We start from the raw sequence: 15628 nt of genomic DNA, 5'->3' as shown, positions 1-15628 counted from the left end.
GCTTGATAAAATTCTGTGATGAAATGACTGGCCTGGTAGGCGAGGGAAGAGTGGTGGATATTGTCTACTTAGCTTTCAGTAAGGCCTTTGGCACTGTCTCCCATAAGATCCTCACAGACAAGCTGTTGATGTACACGCTGGTTGAGCAGACAATGGGTAGACTGAAAATTGGCTAAATGGCTGGGCCCAGAGAGTTGTGTTCAGTGGCACAAAGTCTAGTTGGAGGCCACCAACTAGCAGCATACCCCAGGGGTCAATATTGCGTCTGATCCTGTTTAACATCTTCATTAGTTATCGGGATGATGGGGTAAAGTGTATCCTCAGCAAATTTGCTGATGATACAAAACTGGGAGGAGTGGCCGATACACCAGAAGGTCATGCTGCCATCCAGAGGGACCTTAGTAGGCTGGAGAAATGGGCTGCCAGGAACATCACGCAGTTCAACAAGGAGAAGTGTAAGGTCCTGCACCTGGGGAGGATCAATCCCATGCATCACTATATGCTGGAGGTCACCCAGCTGGAAAGCAGCTTGGCAGAAAAGGACCTGGGGGTCCTGATAAACACCAAGTTGAATATGAGGCAGCAATGTGCCTTTGCTGCAAAGAAGGCTAATGGTATCCTGGGCTGCATTAGGAGTTTGTGAGAGACTGAAAGAGTTAATGTCTCAAACATTGTGGTGGGGCAAGTTCTGCTTAACTACGAACTGTGCATAACAAGGAAACCTGCCTAGAAAGGAACCCCAGGTGAAAAGAAGCTGATCAGCACCCATCAGTAACAGGACTGGGAGCGTGTGCCGGAGGGTGCACAGCTCCCTGTTCTGATGTGCTGTTCTGATATGCTGAGCAGGACAGGTCACCAGGCATGGCCAAAGAGCCCATCTGCAGGAACGGGGAAGTCACTCACCAAATGACTCCCAAGCCCAAAGGCTCACCAACTGATCATGACACCTAATTAGCCTAATGAGTTTGAGTGCCTGCCCAAAGGAGGGGCAAACATGATAAAAAGACACAAACTGAAGCCCCATGTGCGCAAGCCCACCGGAACGGGATCCCTCAGCTGACTGGACCAATGCTGGATGCAGGACCGATGAAATCTTTCTCTCTTCCTTTTTCTCTCTCTGTCTTATTCTCTCTTTCCTTTTCCTTATCCATAATCCCTACACCTCATCCCTTTAAGACATAAAACCACTGACCAAGTCTGGGTATAAGAGTGGATCCAGCTGCCCCTTGGCTCCTCTCTGAGAAGGAGTCTAGAAAGCAAGGGGGTCTGCTCTGAACCTCATGACTCAACAGGAGAGATCTCCTTCTTCCCTGAATTGATGTATATGGTTACCACGGATTACACAGTTTACGGAGGTAGTCTCATGCCAGTTCCTGTTGTGACAAACCCCACCATCTACTGTTATGCCTCCCACGTTCGGTTTGCTTCTGTCATGAATAAAATATTTAACTGATTGTTCGGTGTTGTTTCACCTTAATTTAGCCCGAGGGAATTTCAAACTCAACACGACTCCCTGGTCTGTCCAGCCCAGGTTGTGACAAGAGTGTTGCCAGCAGGTTGAGGGAGGTGATCCTTCCCCTCTACTCAGCACTGATGAGGCCACAACTGGAGTACTGTGTCCAGTTCTGGGGTCCTCAGTACGAGAGACAGATGGACATACTGGAGAGAGTCCAACAAAGGGCCAGAAAGTGTAGATCCCCCACCAGAATCAAAGATGCAGGATAGCAACAAATAAACAATGACCACGTTCCCAATAAAAAAAAGCCTTCTGTGTTCTGCAGCACTTTACCTTCACACGTGACCCCCTTCATCCTAGCATATCCCCGGGGACAGGCAGTATCTGCAAGAAAACAGAGGAATGTCAGCAAAGAAATGGGCTGCCTCCTGCCTTCCTGATCTCTGTGCCAAGCAGAGCCTTACCGATCTCACAGCGCTCGCAGGGGCTGCCCCACGCTGCTCCCAGCGTAGCACAGCACTCCGATTTCAGCGTGGCCCCGTTGATGTTCACCTCGCAACGCCCATCCTGGATGTTCAGCCAGCATGTCCCTTTCATGCTGTCTGTAGGGGCAAAACCAAGGTGTGAGTGAAGAGCTGCTCCTTGATGGAGGTTCTCAGCTTCATGGAAGCCAGACTGCCACGAGAAGTGCTAGGAGAAACTATCCCTGAGCTGCAGCATGACTATTGCTCTCTGGCATCACTTTATCTTTTAGGCTGTGGGGCCAAGCACTTTGCAACACAGACACAAACTGTGCTGGTGCCCAGAGCCCTGTCTCACAGCTGTGCTGTGGAGCAGTATTTCTGTGCTCTGATACAACTGCTACTGTGGCAGTTCTGTGTCCTGCCCTTTTCCTAGTCCAAGCCTGCTCCTCTTCTGGGTAGAAACAGTCCTTTCTCTCCAGCTGCCCCTGTGAAGCCTTGCAAGGCCCTGACTATCTAGGAGTGGGAAGCGGGTACCTTCTCATCGTCTTGATGAGAAGGGATCTACTTCATCTTGATGTGCCTTAATGTCAGCACGCTACAAACCCATCTGGTGAGTGAGAACCCACCATCCTGATGCCCTGCAGGATCCCCTGGGACCCCATCTCTGTGCTTTGTCTTACTGCAGCACAGTTGGGGATTTCTGTGTCTGACACACTGCTCAGAGCACTGCCTGAGGTTGCAGCTTTTCAGGCTCCCTGGATGCACAAGAAAGATGTTAATTTTTACCAACAACCAAGGAAACACTAGGTGAGAGAGGGAGGCCTCAAAAGATCCCCATCCCTAAGGCAGGATCATAGGACTTGCTTCAGATGAACAACAAGGGGTGATGATGGGCACTGCTGATATCAGAGCTGCCTGTAGAAGGCCACATCCTTACCCACGCAGATGGTGCCACTGGGGTCCAGCTTGCTGCCAGGAGAGCACTCGCAAGCAAAGGAGCCAGCATTGTTCCTGCAGACACCGTTCACACAAGGGTTAGAGGTGCACTCATTGATGTCTGTGGGAAGAAAGGGACTGTCATTGTAGTGAGTGCCGTGGGACCCAGTTTTCTGGGCCAGAGACTGGGGGAGATAAGAAGCAAAGAACGTGAAGAAAGGAGTTTTTCAACTGTTCAGAGGATCACCAGTCCAGACCATAGGAGTCCTGCATGTACAACTCAAGTATGCGCCATCTCAAGGGGGATGGGCACTGACAGCAGACACCATGAAATTAGTGAGCTTCTTCAGGATTGAGGGAATGGATGGATTGAGGGTGGTTGGTGCAACTACTGGGGAATGATGGACTCAGTCACTCAGGGCTGCTCCTGGCTAAGATGGGAGCAGCCACAGTGCTGAATATGGCCTTCGTGTACCTGTCTGAACCAGATGTGAGGCTACACAGCATTTGCCATTTTTCACCTTCTTTACAGAAAATCACTTTTTTTCTCTAAATAGACATTTATGTGCAAAGTGCCAGTTCTCAAATGTTTGGGGACTTTGTGGTCAGGAAACAATTTCCCCCACTCCAAACTGTAAGCTTTCAATCAAACCCCCCAAACTTGCAATTTTGGTCAGGTTTTAGCTAAAATTTTGGGGCCCTAGAGGAAATTGTTCTGGTTTTCAGCCACTGAAAAGCCCAGATGTTCTGGGTTTGGATGTCCATCGTTTTGAATGAAGTGTGAAATTTCCCCCTAGGAAAAAAAACCAAACCCACAAACCCAAAGCCTGGACCTGCTCCAGTTCAAACCACTGCAGTCAAAAGGGAACCAAAGACACATTAGACCTTGAGCTTGCTTTCAGGCAGGACCTCAGGCCATAGCTCTTTGCATCTTATGAAGATGCTCTCCATTGCCTTCAGAGTCACATTACCTTCACAGGTATCTGTCTCCGTCCTGAAGACAAAGCCCTTGGGGCACGTGCAGGTGTAGCTGCCGGGTGTGTTGCGGCACAGTCCGTTGTCACACAGCAAACGATTGACAGTGCATTCATCAACGTCTGTGGGCAGAGAGATGGGGTTTCTGAGCTACAGCACCAGCATCCACTCTTCTACTCTGCCAGCTCTACAGAGCTCTGGCAGCCTGAGAGGCACAGAACTGCAGTACCGACCTCAGAGCAATACAATGTGGAAAGTATGTTAAATCATGTATGTGTGGTTTCTCGCATAGCACCTTGTGCTCTTCCACGTGGACAAGGCAGCCCTGAATGGGGACAGTGCTCGAGGGCATCAGCTGCTGTATCGCCTCGGGCTCCTGTGCAGCTGGAGGTCTGCATCTGGCTCCCAGTCTCATACGCTGAGTGCATGCCAGCCTCTCCCCACCAGCCCTGAGCTCCCAGTTCCCTATGCCCCACTGAGCCCGGGCTGCCCTGAACTCACCCACACAGTTCTTGCCCGTGGGATCTGACTCGTAGCCCAGGTTGCAGATACAACGGTAGCTCCCACGCAGGTTCTCGCACATGCCGTTGGGGCAGATGTCGGGGTTGAGGGCACATTCATTGATGTCTGCACAGAGAAAGAAGTCAAATTAGATGGACCACAGCAAATGCAAATACAGAAAACTCCCACCCCCTAATTCTTTGTTGTTCCTTGGTGTCAACAGCCAGCTGGGGCACGCCTCTGCAGAAATCCCTCCTTCCTGTTCTACCTACCCTCCTGGTTTGACCTAGTAGGTCCTGGGGAGCCTTGTTCCTCTCCTTCTGGTGCTGTGGAGCTGAGCATCTTTGTCCTGGGGATACACAGCTGATCTAGCATAGGGCTCTAAGCTTAGGAGGAGACAACTGGGTAAGGGGTTGAGATAAGCCCAGACTCGGTTCCATATTAAGGGCTCCCAGGTCCTTCCGTTACGTTCTTGAGTCTTCTTACAGTAACTCTATCCCAGGTACTCAGGTCAGACCATTTAATTATCCCTCCTACTGGAAAAGGTGGGAGGAAGAAGCTGTTTATAAGGTGGTGTAAGCAGGATGCTGGGGCCAACTGGGGTAAGGGAAGAGCATGATGGACAACCTGCCTGGGCATACACAGCCCTACCACAGGTGACCGTTGCTGGGGGCAGAACAGGGCAAGGAGTACTCAGACATATTGGAGAGCACGCTGTGGGCAGCTGGGCTGGCAGAGGGTCATGTCCATAGCTAGGGGGTCACAGCAAAGCCCTTCCGATGGCAAACAGTCTGTATCTCCTAGCCCAGCTACAGTCCCCAAGCTGGGAGCTTGACCACACAGCTGCCAGGCTAGAAGAAGTCCTGATCAGGCCAAAGTAAATTTCCTTTCCCTATTGCTGATATAAAGAACTGTCTGCAAGCAGGTTGGGCAGCCTGGAAAGAGAGAAGTGAAGACCTGTGGCCTCTGCCTGGTTCCTGGCCCTGGAGAATGTGGGGGGGGGGGGGGGGCGGGGGCAGGGACAGAGAGGAGTGTTATGTTTGGGTAACAGCAGGGCCTGGGACAGGGGCCAAATTCTGCAGGATGTCAAAACCTCAGCTTGAAAGACTTGCAGAGTGCCTTGGACATATCTGCCCCAAACTGAGAGATTTTTGGACAGTTCTGCAGCAAGGTGTGGTGGGTTCCACAGCCTCCTCATGCACATAGTGCTTGGGCTCAGGTCTGCAGAGCGTCTGGCAGGGAGAGCTGTGGGCATCTCTGCCATCACCCACCTCCTGTCCCCCTCCCCTGTCAACAGCACCAAGTGCCCCGTGCATGTGGAGAGTAACCCAGAATGGTGGCAGCCAGGTGGGCAGCATCTCTTCCTTTGCATCAGCATCATCTCGCTGCCTTTTTGGAGTAAACCTCTGGTGCCCAGGCAAAGAGATTTTACCCTGGCAAGAACCAGCCTCCCCACAGAACAGGGCAGGTTCGTGTTCGTACAGCAGTGTCCTCGCAGTGCCATAGCGCCAGATGGCAAGCAGCCCAGGCCAGGGCTTCCCAGACACTGCTGGCCTTTGTCTCCCCATGCAGTTGGAGTTCAGTTACATCCCCAGGGAAATGCAACCCTGGAGAGCGCTGAGTGCACGTAGTCCTGGCTGCGGGCAGTGATGGGCTGACCAGAGCATGTCTGACGTTAGCTTCTTGCTAGAAAGCATCTTATCATTAGCCTAAGACTGACTTCGGCCAAGACACGGTGTCCTGGAAGGAAGCCCAAGAAGCCACCAGGGTTTTGCCTCTGGCTCATTCCCATTTGGAAAGTTTTGAAAGGCCATAGCTATCTGGCTGCTTTGTGCTCTTCCCGCTGATCCAAGCACTGCCCAGGGCTGGCAGCGCAGCCGCCTGCCTGACCTCTTGCACAGCTGTCTAATTCAAAGCAGCCCCTTGGCAACACATCCCAACATGCGCTTATCACCTCCCTCTCCCTGGGAGACTGTGAACCCTCTTCTTCCGCGACCAAGGGAGCTGGAGGGCAGAGGAGGGAAACAAGCAAGAGGATGCAATTGGTCATGCTCTTCATTCCCATCAAAGCAGGGAGTAAAGCCAAACTCTGTGTGTGCATCCCCAGAAATGCAGTTCCCACAGGGTGCCAGGAATCAGCCACTTGATTCAATACACAGTCCTCAGGGATGCTTGCTCAACATTAACTCGTGGTGCCTTAGGGAGGAGAAAAGACACACAGCATCCCTCTCCCCCTGTACCAAAGCTCACATCCCACCCACAGACACTCACTAACACAGACGTAGGTTCTTGCATGCACTTACACCCACCCAGGCTCTGCAAGCTATCCCGCGCTTACTCACAAACAGCTCTCACGTACACAGGCGTAACGTGCTAACTCTCCAGCACACCCTCCGCAGTGCCAAGTCTCTCATGGCACACGCTCCCACAGTCACACAGATGCATGCACACTCCATTAAAAGCAGTTGAAAGCAAGCTGAGAGTGACATTAGATGTGCCTGTCTAGAATCTGGTACATGGGACGCACATACCTCTGCCATCAGCTGTTATTCCAATGCCGCTGCTGCAGAGTGCCTGGAATTCAGCTGTGTAGAAAGCACAACAGAGCCATTAGCTTTTCTAGACAGTTCACGCATCACAGTGACATTAATTCTGGGTAGCGTTGGATTCATTGTTTGTTTGTTAAAGTGTCAGCTGTGGGCTTCCAAGCAGTGTCTGTTTATACTTAGGCAATATGTATTTTAGAGCTGATACTTGCAGTTAGTAGTCCAACACTGTGAGAATTCCTGCAATGAGATCAGCATCAGATTTGAGGATCCAGCCTAAATTTGTTGACTGCATGGCATCCCTTTCCCCTGTCTATGTCTTTTCCATGTCACTGCCAAGTTGCTAGGCCATCTCAGGGACCTGTCAACCTGTCAGGGACCCAGAATGTCTCTGAGCACCTTCCTGGCTTTTTGCAAACTCAGATGAAAGAGGAGCTCACCAGAGTTTTTGGCCGGACAGGGTTGGCAGGGCTCTCCGAAGCCATGGTCTGGGTTAGCACAGCAGCACTCGGACTTGGTGACTGCTCCCGGAAAGGGACGAGCACACGTGCCCTTTTTAATGCCTCCATAACAGGTGCTGCGCATGTGGGTGTCCACGCAGACTCGTCCATCCACCCCGATAGCCAAGCCCCCGAGGCACTCGCAGCGGAAGGAGCCCTCTGTGTTAATGCACCAGCCGTTCATACAGATTCCTGGCGTCTCACACTCGTCGATGTCTGAAAGAGGAAGCACAAACTGGTTGTTACCTACCCACAGGCAGCAGGACACACAGACAGGGGCTTCGGACTATTTTGCAGGGAGACTTGGAGACTAAGAGGGAGCCAAAGGTGCAGTTTAGAGCATCATGTCCCCTGCATGCTCTGCTGGTTGTCTCTAATGGTTCAAGGGAAGGAACAGGGATCTGGGCTTCTTCAGTCTCCTGAGACCCAGCCCCTTCTCAGAGTAGCAGGGTCTGGTCTCTGCTCTGTTAATGGGGCAGTGACCCACAGAATTCACCCCGTGTCACAGCAGCATATCGAAGAAATGCTATGTTCTCCTCATCCTCCTTTCTCCACTCTGCTTTCACATCCTAACCTTCCTGGCTTTGGAAGGTGGCACACAAACCGTAATGGAATGTGCTGTAGAGGCTGGGAAAGCTATGGAGATGACTGCTGCCAGCTCACATTGGCCATACAGAGCTTCACAGCCCTGCTTAACCTCCTTCAGAAAGAGGATTTAAGCTCCAATTTGTGCTGAAGTAGTGGAGATGCAAGAACATTTTCCTTTGTGCTCCTTCTGCTGTGAGGGGGTAATTTCTGGTGGCAGAGCAGGAGATGCCTGGCAACAGGCTTGGTTTTTCTCAGGTCCCCTTGGCCTCAGACACATAGCAAGTCCCCAGGAATGTGGATGGATGGCTGGGAAGAGGGCGGAGACCAAGCTTGGGGACCTACGCACCGACACAGTACCGCCCATTGGGAGCCAGCACAAAACCAGGCTTGCAGATACATTTGAAGCTGCCGTCCTCATTGATACACATCCCATTGAGACACATGTTGGTCGTGGCACATTCATCATGATCTGGGGAGGACAAACAGAAAACATGAGCTGAGCCCAAGAGCTGCAGCAAGACTCCTCTGTGCTCAAAAACTCTCTGTCCCCCATCTCATGGTCAAATTGCTTCTTATGGCAGTGGGTGCTAATCCTCAAGGCAGAGTTCCCACTGGTGACAGCTGTCCTGCTGCGTCCCTGCCGCTCTTGGTACCCTGCTCAGCCAGTACAGCTCACAGCAGGACTCAGACACTGGCTGCTGGAGAACGTCCTGCTTCCAGACCCAGCCCTGCTCATGCTCCTGGACCGTAAAACCTACAGGAGCACTCCAGGAGTGCTAGCACCCTTATAAAAACATCTTCCTATTTCAGTCCTCTCATTTTAAGATGCACTCTGCCCTAGAGATGAAGGGAGTACAGCACAGATTAAAGTAACCACCGATCCCCAGGGAGGACATAGTCTCAGCTCAGTGTCAACCTCCCCAAGGCACATCAGGAAATAGCTTACCAACACAGTTCTTGCCATCAGGGGTGATTTCAAAGCCAGCATTGCAGATACACTGGAAGCTGCCATCAGTATTAACACAGCGGCCGTTCCTACACATCACTCCATTCATGATGCACTCATCAATATCTGGCAGAGAAATAAACATAAGAAAGTAGCAGCAGGTGGAGTGAGAATCAGTTCCAGCTTATGCTCCATGAGAAAACCGGGCAAGTGCTCTCAGACACTCAGAGGGTGCCCTGCTCCAGGATCACACTCTTCCCTTCTGGATGAACTACAGGAGATAGAAAAGATGTGAAAAAAAAGCTTTCTGCATGCTCTGGAACCAGCACAACATTTGTGAGGTTAGAGCTCTGGGATCTCAAACCATCCATGATGTCTTTGTCAACCTTCTGCCCCAAGGCCCCCTTTTGCAACTCAAATTATCGAAGAAAGGAAGACGACTGTCTCAGGTAGGGGGTTGTTACTGACCCTCTGTCAAGAGCTGGGGAAGACAGGATGAGCTATTTTATGAGCAAATTACTGAAAACCGATAGTCTGGCCCCAGCAGCAATGGATGATCCAGACCCTTTGTAGACTTCTTCTAATGTGGAGAAGTTAGCCTGAAAGGAGCCTGGCAGAAAAGGGTCTGAATCACAGATGAAATGGGGTGGCCCTGCACAGAAGGAAACCTTTTGGGCTGTATCAGCAGAAGAGCTGTGTGTAACCCACATGGGATCTTTTCTTGTCCTGACAGCCAGAGAGGTCACAGCTGAAGAATGACATCCAATTTTGGCACCACACATTAGAAAAGATAAGGACGAAATGGAGGAAGTTGAGAAGATAAAAACAAGGACAATGAGAACCTTAGAAACATTACCAATGAGAGGAGATTGAGAGATTTGCATTTGTTTAGTCTAGAAGGGAGATGACAGGGGGTTACAAGTTGCAGTTCCCCAACATGTAAAAAATGTTGTAAAGGAGATAGTGATGGATTTTCATGGCCAGAAAAAGAACCACAAGAAGAATTCAGCTTAAAAGATTTAGTTTGGAAATTAGGAAAGGCTTTCACATTGTTAGGCAATTGGGGGGTCCTTTGGAAACCCCCAATCAGAAGCCACTTGACAGAAAAATAAAAAAATCAAAGGTCAGGCACTGACAGGGAAATCTACCTTTGTTTCTTGTTCACACAGGACATTACCTTCCCACCATTCTTTTTTAGCAGTCCCTCATCTAGAGCACCGTCTTGCTGCAAGACACTGACAGAGCAACTTTGCTAGCAATCACAATCCCTACATTGATACAAACATTCCTCAAAAATCCTATCTTTTGTCAAAACAAAATGTTGTCATCTTTAAATAGAGTTCTGCTCTTGAAAAGGACTCTCTAAATTCCTTGATTGCCTCTAGTCAATTTTAAGATCGAGGAAACTTCTAGACAGATTTCAGGACACTGCTGGCAGCTCAACTAAGTTGTTCTGAAATCCTATCACACACCTGGCTGGGAGGTTTTTTGGTGCTGGGGACTCCTCGCTCTGTTTCCCCTTTACAACCATTTTCCTTTGGTACCTATGTCTCTGATAACCCTGCTGACACTCTCTCCAAAAGGAGAGACAGAAAATACTTACCAATGCAAGCCTGCTTTGTGGGGGTGCTCTGGAAGCCCTCGTGGCACTTGCAGTGGTAGGAGCCAGGTGTGTTCACGCAGTCGCCATGCACGCAGGGGCTGCTGGAGCACTCATCCACATCTGCAAGAAAAGCCTAAACCCATGAGTCACCACTATACACAGCAAGCTACCAGGACAGGTAACAAAGGCTGCCTCCTGCGAGCTGCTGAGCCCGTCCTTTCAACTCCAGTGCTCAGCATCCTGACAGCACGGCCAGCAAGGTCCCTCTGGATGACATCTCTTCCCTCAGGTGAATCAATTGCACCACTCAGCTTGGTGTCATCTGCAAACTTGCTGAGGGTGCACTCAATCCCACCATCTATGTCACTGATGTAGATATTAAATAGTATGGGTCCCAGTATGGACCCCTGAGGGACAGCACTCATTACTGGTTTCCACTTGGACATTGAGCCATTAACTGTAACTCTGGACTCAGTCCTCCAGCCAATTCATTATCCATCCAACAGTCCATCTGCTGAACCTATATCACTCCAATTTAGAGGTAAGAATGTTGGGGAGAACTATATCAAAGGCCTTATAGAAGTCCACATAGATGACATCCATAGCTCTCCTCTTTTTCACTGATGCAGTCACTCTATCATCAAAGGCCACTATATTAGGCACAATTTGCCCCTGGTGAAGCCATGTTGGCTGTCTCTAATCACCTCCATCTTCCATGAGTTTCAACATATCTTCCCTTCTGAACTGTTTATAGCCATCAATTCCAGTGCTCTGGTTGCATGATTAGTCCCACCGCATTTCAGCTTAGCTTTCTAGCTGCACAGTGGCTTCCAACTCCTTCTGTTTCTTATCCGTGCTGCATGCATTGGTATAGAGGCACTTCAGCTGGGCTATTAACCCTCTCACCTTTTTAGAGGAACACACCCTTATTCCTTTCAGGCATTTCACAGGTGTTTCCCTGTTGGTTCCTAATACATCAGCAGCCCCTGGCTCTTCTCTGTTGCTCAGAATTCCATTCCCTTCTAAATCTAGTCTAAAGCTCTCCTTGTAAGTCTGGCCACCTTTTTAGCAAAGACCTTCTTGTTCCACTTGATCAGGTGAACCCCATCAGCTCCCTACAGACCTGGCTTCTCAAAGGTAGATCCATGATCATAGAAGCCAAAACCTTGAGTATGGCACCAGGCATGCAGCCAGGCATTCACCTGTTCAATTCCTCTCCTCTTTCCTGAACCTCTTCCTCTGACTTGGAGGATAGAGAAGAATACTACCTGTGCTCCAGATTCTTTCAACATTGCTTTCAGTGACATATAGTCTCTTTTGGTTGTTCTAAGTTGCCTTGTTGCAGTATCATTAGACCCTACATGGAATAGTAGGAGTGGATGATAATCTGGAGGGTTCACCAGTCATGGCAGCCTCTCAGTGAGCTCCTGGTAGGCAGCAAACTTCTCCAGAGAAATTGGGGGGATAGCAATTGGGTGCTTCGGTACCTCTCAGTAAGGAATCTCCAATTACTAATACTTCATGGGCTTTTCTGGTGGCACTGGTTCTAATGCATGTGGGGGGCTTGATCAAGGTTGCATGGTTGGCTTTTCCTGGATCTTGTCCGTTACTTGTGTGCTTTTTGTTCTCCAAACCTAGAGCATCATATCTCTTCCATAGGGGCACTTCAGAGGAAGGTTCTTCATTCTGCCCTCAGCAGAGATAAGGGTCCAGTCTCCTTCATCTTCTGAGTTATTTGTGTCAGTCAGCTCAAGGCTGAATTCAGGCTTACCTCCCCTTGCACAGCCTTGAGGTAGGGCTGTCACTCAGCCTGGGACAGCACACAGTACCACTTATCTATCTCTTACTTACATTGCCAAATACCATGCTGCCTGTTGAGCTCCTCTTGTAACACAGCTACTTGTTTGAAGAGTTCCTCTAGCTGGGCATGCTTACATAGCTGGGCTATGCCATCCACCACTGCCTTCAGGTGCTAGGGGGACTTCCAGGTGCTGGATCTCCATACAGCCTAAGGTCTGGACAGTTATTTCAGCCCTTCGGAGGTCTGCTTGGGTGGAGATGTCAGCATAGGAAGGCTGTTCTTTGCAGATGTGGTGGGTGGATACCATTTCCTTTCAGCAGGACACAGTGTCCTTATAGTTCTCAGAAAAAATAGCCCACTTACTTATAAAATGGTAATTCTTCTGAAAGATGCCATCCTTCTAGTTCTAATTCCTTGGAGACCTCAAGCTTCTGAGTAGGCTTGCACAGCTACCAGCTAGCAGGGGTGACCATTGGGGCTGCAGCCTAAGTCTGCGGCATAAGCAGAGCAGGCAGCAGCCCAATAACTGGCAGAGCACGCTGCCCTTCCCGCTGCTCCCTGATTACTGGTGCTCCCCAAGGGCTGGTTATATGGGGCTTCCCATGGTGTGAACTGGCCACCGGGACCATCGGCACCACCTCGGTGCTGGGACTCTGTCCAAGCAGTGACAAGCAGCTAAGCCAATGGCAATGTTGTGGCTACCAGAGGAGAGCTGTCACCCTGGGTGTTCTTTGCGGGGCAGACATCGCCTTTCTGTCATGCTGCTTCATTACCTGACACGAGCCCTCTATCTCCAGCCTCTTGTGGGGAGCTCTGACTGGGATGGGGGCTGTTGGGGCAGCAGCTCGAGGTGCTGTTAGGAGCAGGCATGGGGCATGGTTGGAGCTGATCTGTGTGCGTGTCAGGCAGAGCCTACTCACCAATGCACTCTCCACGCACATCCTGCTTGTACCCCATGTTGCACTCGCAGCGATAGCTGGATGGGGTGGGGATGCAGCGTCCATTCAGGCAGAGGTTAGTGAAATGCTTGCAGATGTCAATGGTCTGATTCAAAGTGGCGGTTCCTGGAAAGCACAGAGACAGCATCAGGTAGAGGATTACAGCTCCCTTGATTGTTCCCAGGAAGAAGGTCAGTAAGTCCAAACACCATGACAGACCAGTGATGCTCCTCGGCCCTGAACTACCATGGGGCTGCAGACACAAACTCAGTTGCCTCAGAAATCTCTGCAGGGTGCTGCAGTATGTGGCATGCCCCTACCCCACTGACATGAACAAGATGGCACAGCCTCTCAGAAGCAAGCTGGGAATCAATATTTATTGACATCCAGCCCATTTTCACAGGCTTCAGCCCTTAGCAAGGAGCTATACAGGGATGCACATGACGGGGTGTCCAAGGTGGTGAAAAAAACAGTTTTGTTTTGGGGAGGCAGAGAGTGAGGTGGTGACGTGAAAGCTTCATTCCTATTTGGTAATTAGAAAGATATTCTGTGCCGGAGCCAGCCTCGGCTCCCTTGCTCTGCCAGCAGATGCTGTTTGATCTGCTTCTGGGCTCAGCATCTTGCACAGCATTAGTGTCACATCCCATCACTCCCCCCACGTCAAAATAAACCTTGTAGCTGGCTAAGAGCATGGGCGCTTTGCTCATGTGTGCATGGCTCAAAGAAGCGGGCCGGCACGCAGGCAGACACGCTGCCTGTGTTCTGAGACAGGCAGCCAAATCGGGTCAGCACAGTAAGAAAGTAATTTTAATTACCAATGCTTGAACTTCCTGGGCCCATTCCAGGCAGACCTGGGATCCCGCCTTGTCCATTTGCCCCATTTGGTCCGATGCCTCCAGGCCCATTGAGTCCCGGCCCAACACCATTGGGCCCAAATCCAGGAATTCCTGGAAAGCTCCCAGGGAACCCTGGCACGACTGGGAGTCCTTCGATGCAAAGCCTGCGGTACTCATCTGAAACAAAACAGCTGCCTTAGTGCTTTTCCAAGAGTGCCTGAATCCCCCTCCTGCCTCTGCCAGAGTGCAGAGAACAGAGGGATGGAGACGGACTGGCAGGGAGCAAAGAGAGTGGGTGCTGATGGGAACAGGGCAGATGGGTGAGGAGGGCTTTAACACCCTTCACTCCGGAGCAGATGATGAGACACAGCTTGCCGGGGTGTTTGGCAATGGCTTCTCAGGGTGCGTGGGACAGCTGGCACCATGGGTTCCCTTCATGCAGGAAAGGACAGGACACAGGACGGTGCCAGACACTGTGAAGCTCTGCCCTGCTCAGAGCTGGTGATGAAAGAAGAGCGGCAGAGAGATTTATCTATAGTGCTGTGCCTCCTCAAGGCCTCCTGCTGCCTGGGCTCACCCTCATTTGGCTCCAAGGATCAATTATGGTGGAAGCCAAAGAGAGATGAAGGGGTAGGAGGAAAGGGATAAATTCTCGCCTTGGCTGAACTCATTTGGCTCAACTTCAGATGAGACCCAGGCAGGAGAGCCAGCACCCCCATGTGACCTTTCTCTGGGTTTTACGTTGATGATTCTCCACGTCAAGCCTGGGGTACCACCAGGGCCATCAGAGCCACGAGTTGGCCAAGCAGCAGGTGGAGGTCCTTTGGGTTGCACTTACCAGACCCCCGGACAGGGCACATCTCTGGAGTCTGACCAATGGCCCAGCAACGCCCTGAGTCACAGCAGCACTGCATCTTGGTGTACTGGCCAGGAAGGTCCCCGGCACAGCGACCCCCGATCAAAGCAGAGAAACACGTCCCAATCCGCTGGTCTGCAGAGAGGGAGAGGAGAAGGAGACACATTCACAGCATTTCATCACCATATTCTTGGTCAGGTCCATTCCAAATAGCATCTCCTCTGGCTGTCCAATGTCCCAGTCTGACCTCCTGTTCTGCCTTACTCCCCAGATCATGAGGTTCTCCAGCACCTCCACTGGGAGCACATCAAGGCTGTAGGGCCAGGCCTCATTCCCCAGTATCAGATCTCACATTCTTATCGTTATCGTAGCTCCTAAATACTACAAGCAGCCTGACCAAGAGCCAGAAACAGGCAGTAGGTGGGCAATCCCTCCCCTTTGGATTCTCCATTGGGAGCTACCTTTCTTGCCCTGCAGGAAGGACAAGCTGACTCAGCAGGTTCTGGCTGAACTCACAGAACAGAAAACAGATGCAGTCCCCCACCTCATCCCGTGCTTCCTCACCTTCCCAAAGAAATGGGATTATTTACAGGTGTCTCCCTCCTCTCACCGGAGTTTCTGCACTAATGAGAGATGTCAGGGACAGGTTCCCCCACTGACCCAACATACCAGCTGGGAGAGG

General features: G+C 50.8%; 1 protein-coding gene across 2 annotated transcripts in view; it reads right to left on the bottom strand.

Moving 5' to 3' along the window:
- The window catches only part of LOC104324704 (fibrillin-2-like), a 116227-nt gene that overhangs the window by 31667 nt on the left and 68932 nt on the right, over positions 1-15628 (bottom strand). For both annotated transcript variants that reach the window (XM_069790223.1, XM_069790224.1), the window contains exons 10-22: positions 14929-15081; positions 14070-14267; positions 13237-13380; positions 10516-10635; positions 8913-9038; positions 8313-8435; positions 7319-7594; positions 6864-6917; positions 4333-4458; positions 3828-3953; positions 2858-2977; positions 1921-2058; positions 1790-1840 (exon numbers count right to left, since the gene is read on the bottom strand). In XM_069790223.1, coding sequence (XP_069646324.1) covers positions 1790-1840; positions 1921-2058; positions 2858-2977; positions 3828-3953; positions 4333-4458; positions 6864-6917; positions 7319-7594; positions 8313-8435; positions 8913-9038; positions 10516-10635; positions 13237-13380; positions 14070-14267; positions 14929-15081 — 1755 coding nt within the window. The remainder of the gene's footprint in view (positions 1-1789; positions 1841-1920; positions 2059-2857; positions 2978-3827; positions 3954-4332; positions 4459-6863; positions 6918-7318; positions 7595-8312; positions 8436-8912; positions 9039-10515; positions 10636-13236; positions 13381-14069; positions 14268-14928; positions 15082-15628) is intronic.

The sequence above is a fragment of the Haliaeetus albicilla genome, chromosome 8 (assembly GCF_947461875.1).
Source record: "Haliaeetus albicilla chromosome 8, bHalAlb1.1, whole genome shotgun sequence".
Lineage (NCBI taxonomy): Eukaryota > Metazoa > Chordata > Aves > Accipitriformes > Accipitridae > Haliaeetus > Haliaeetus albicilla.
The sequence above is the reverse complement of the archived record's forward strand: the minus strand, read 5'-3'. Positions and strand labels throughout refer to the sequence as shown.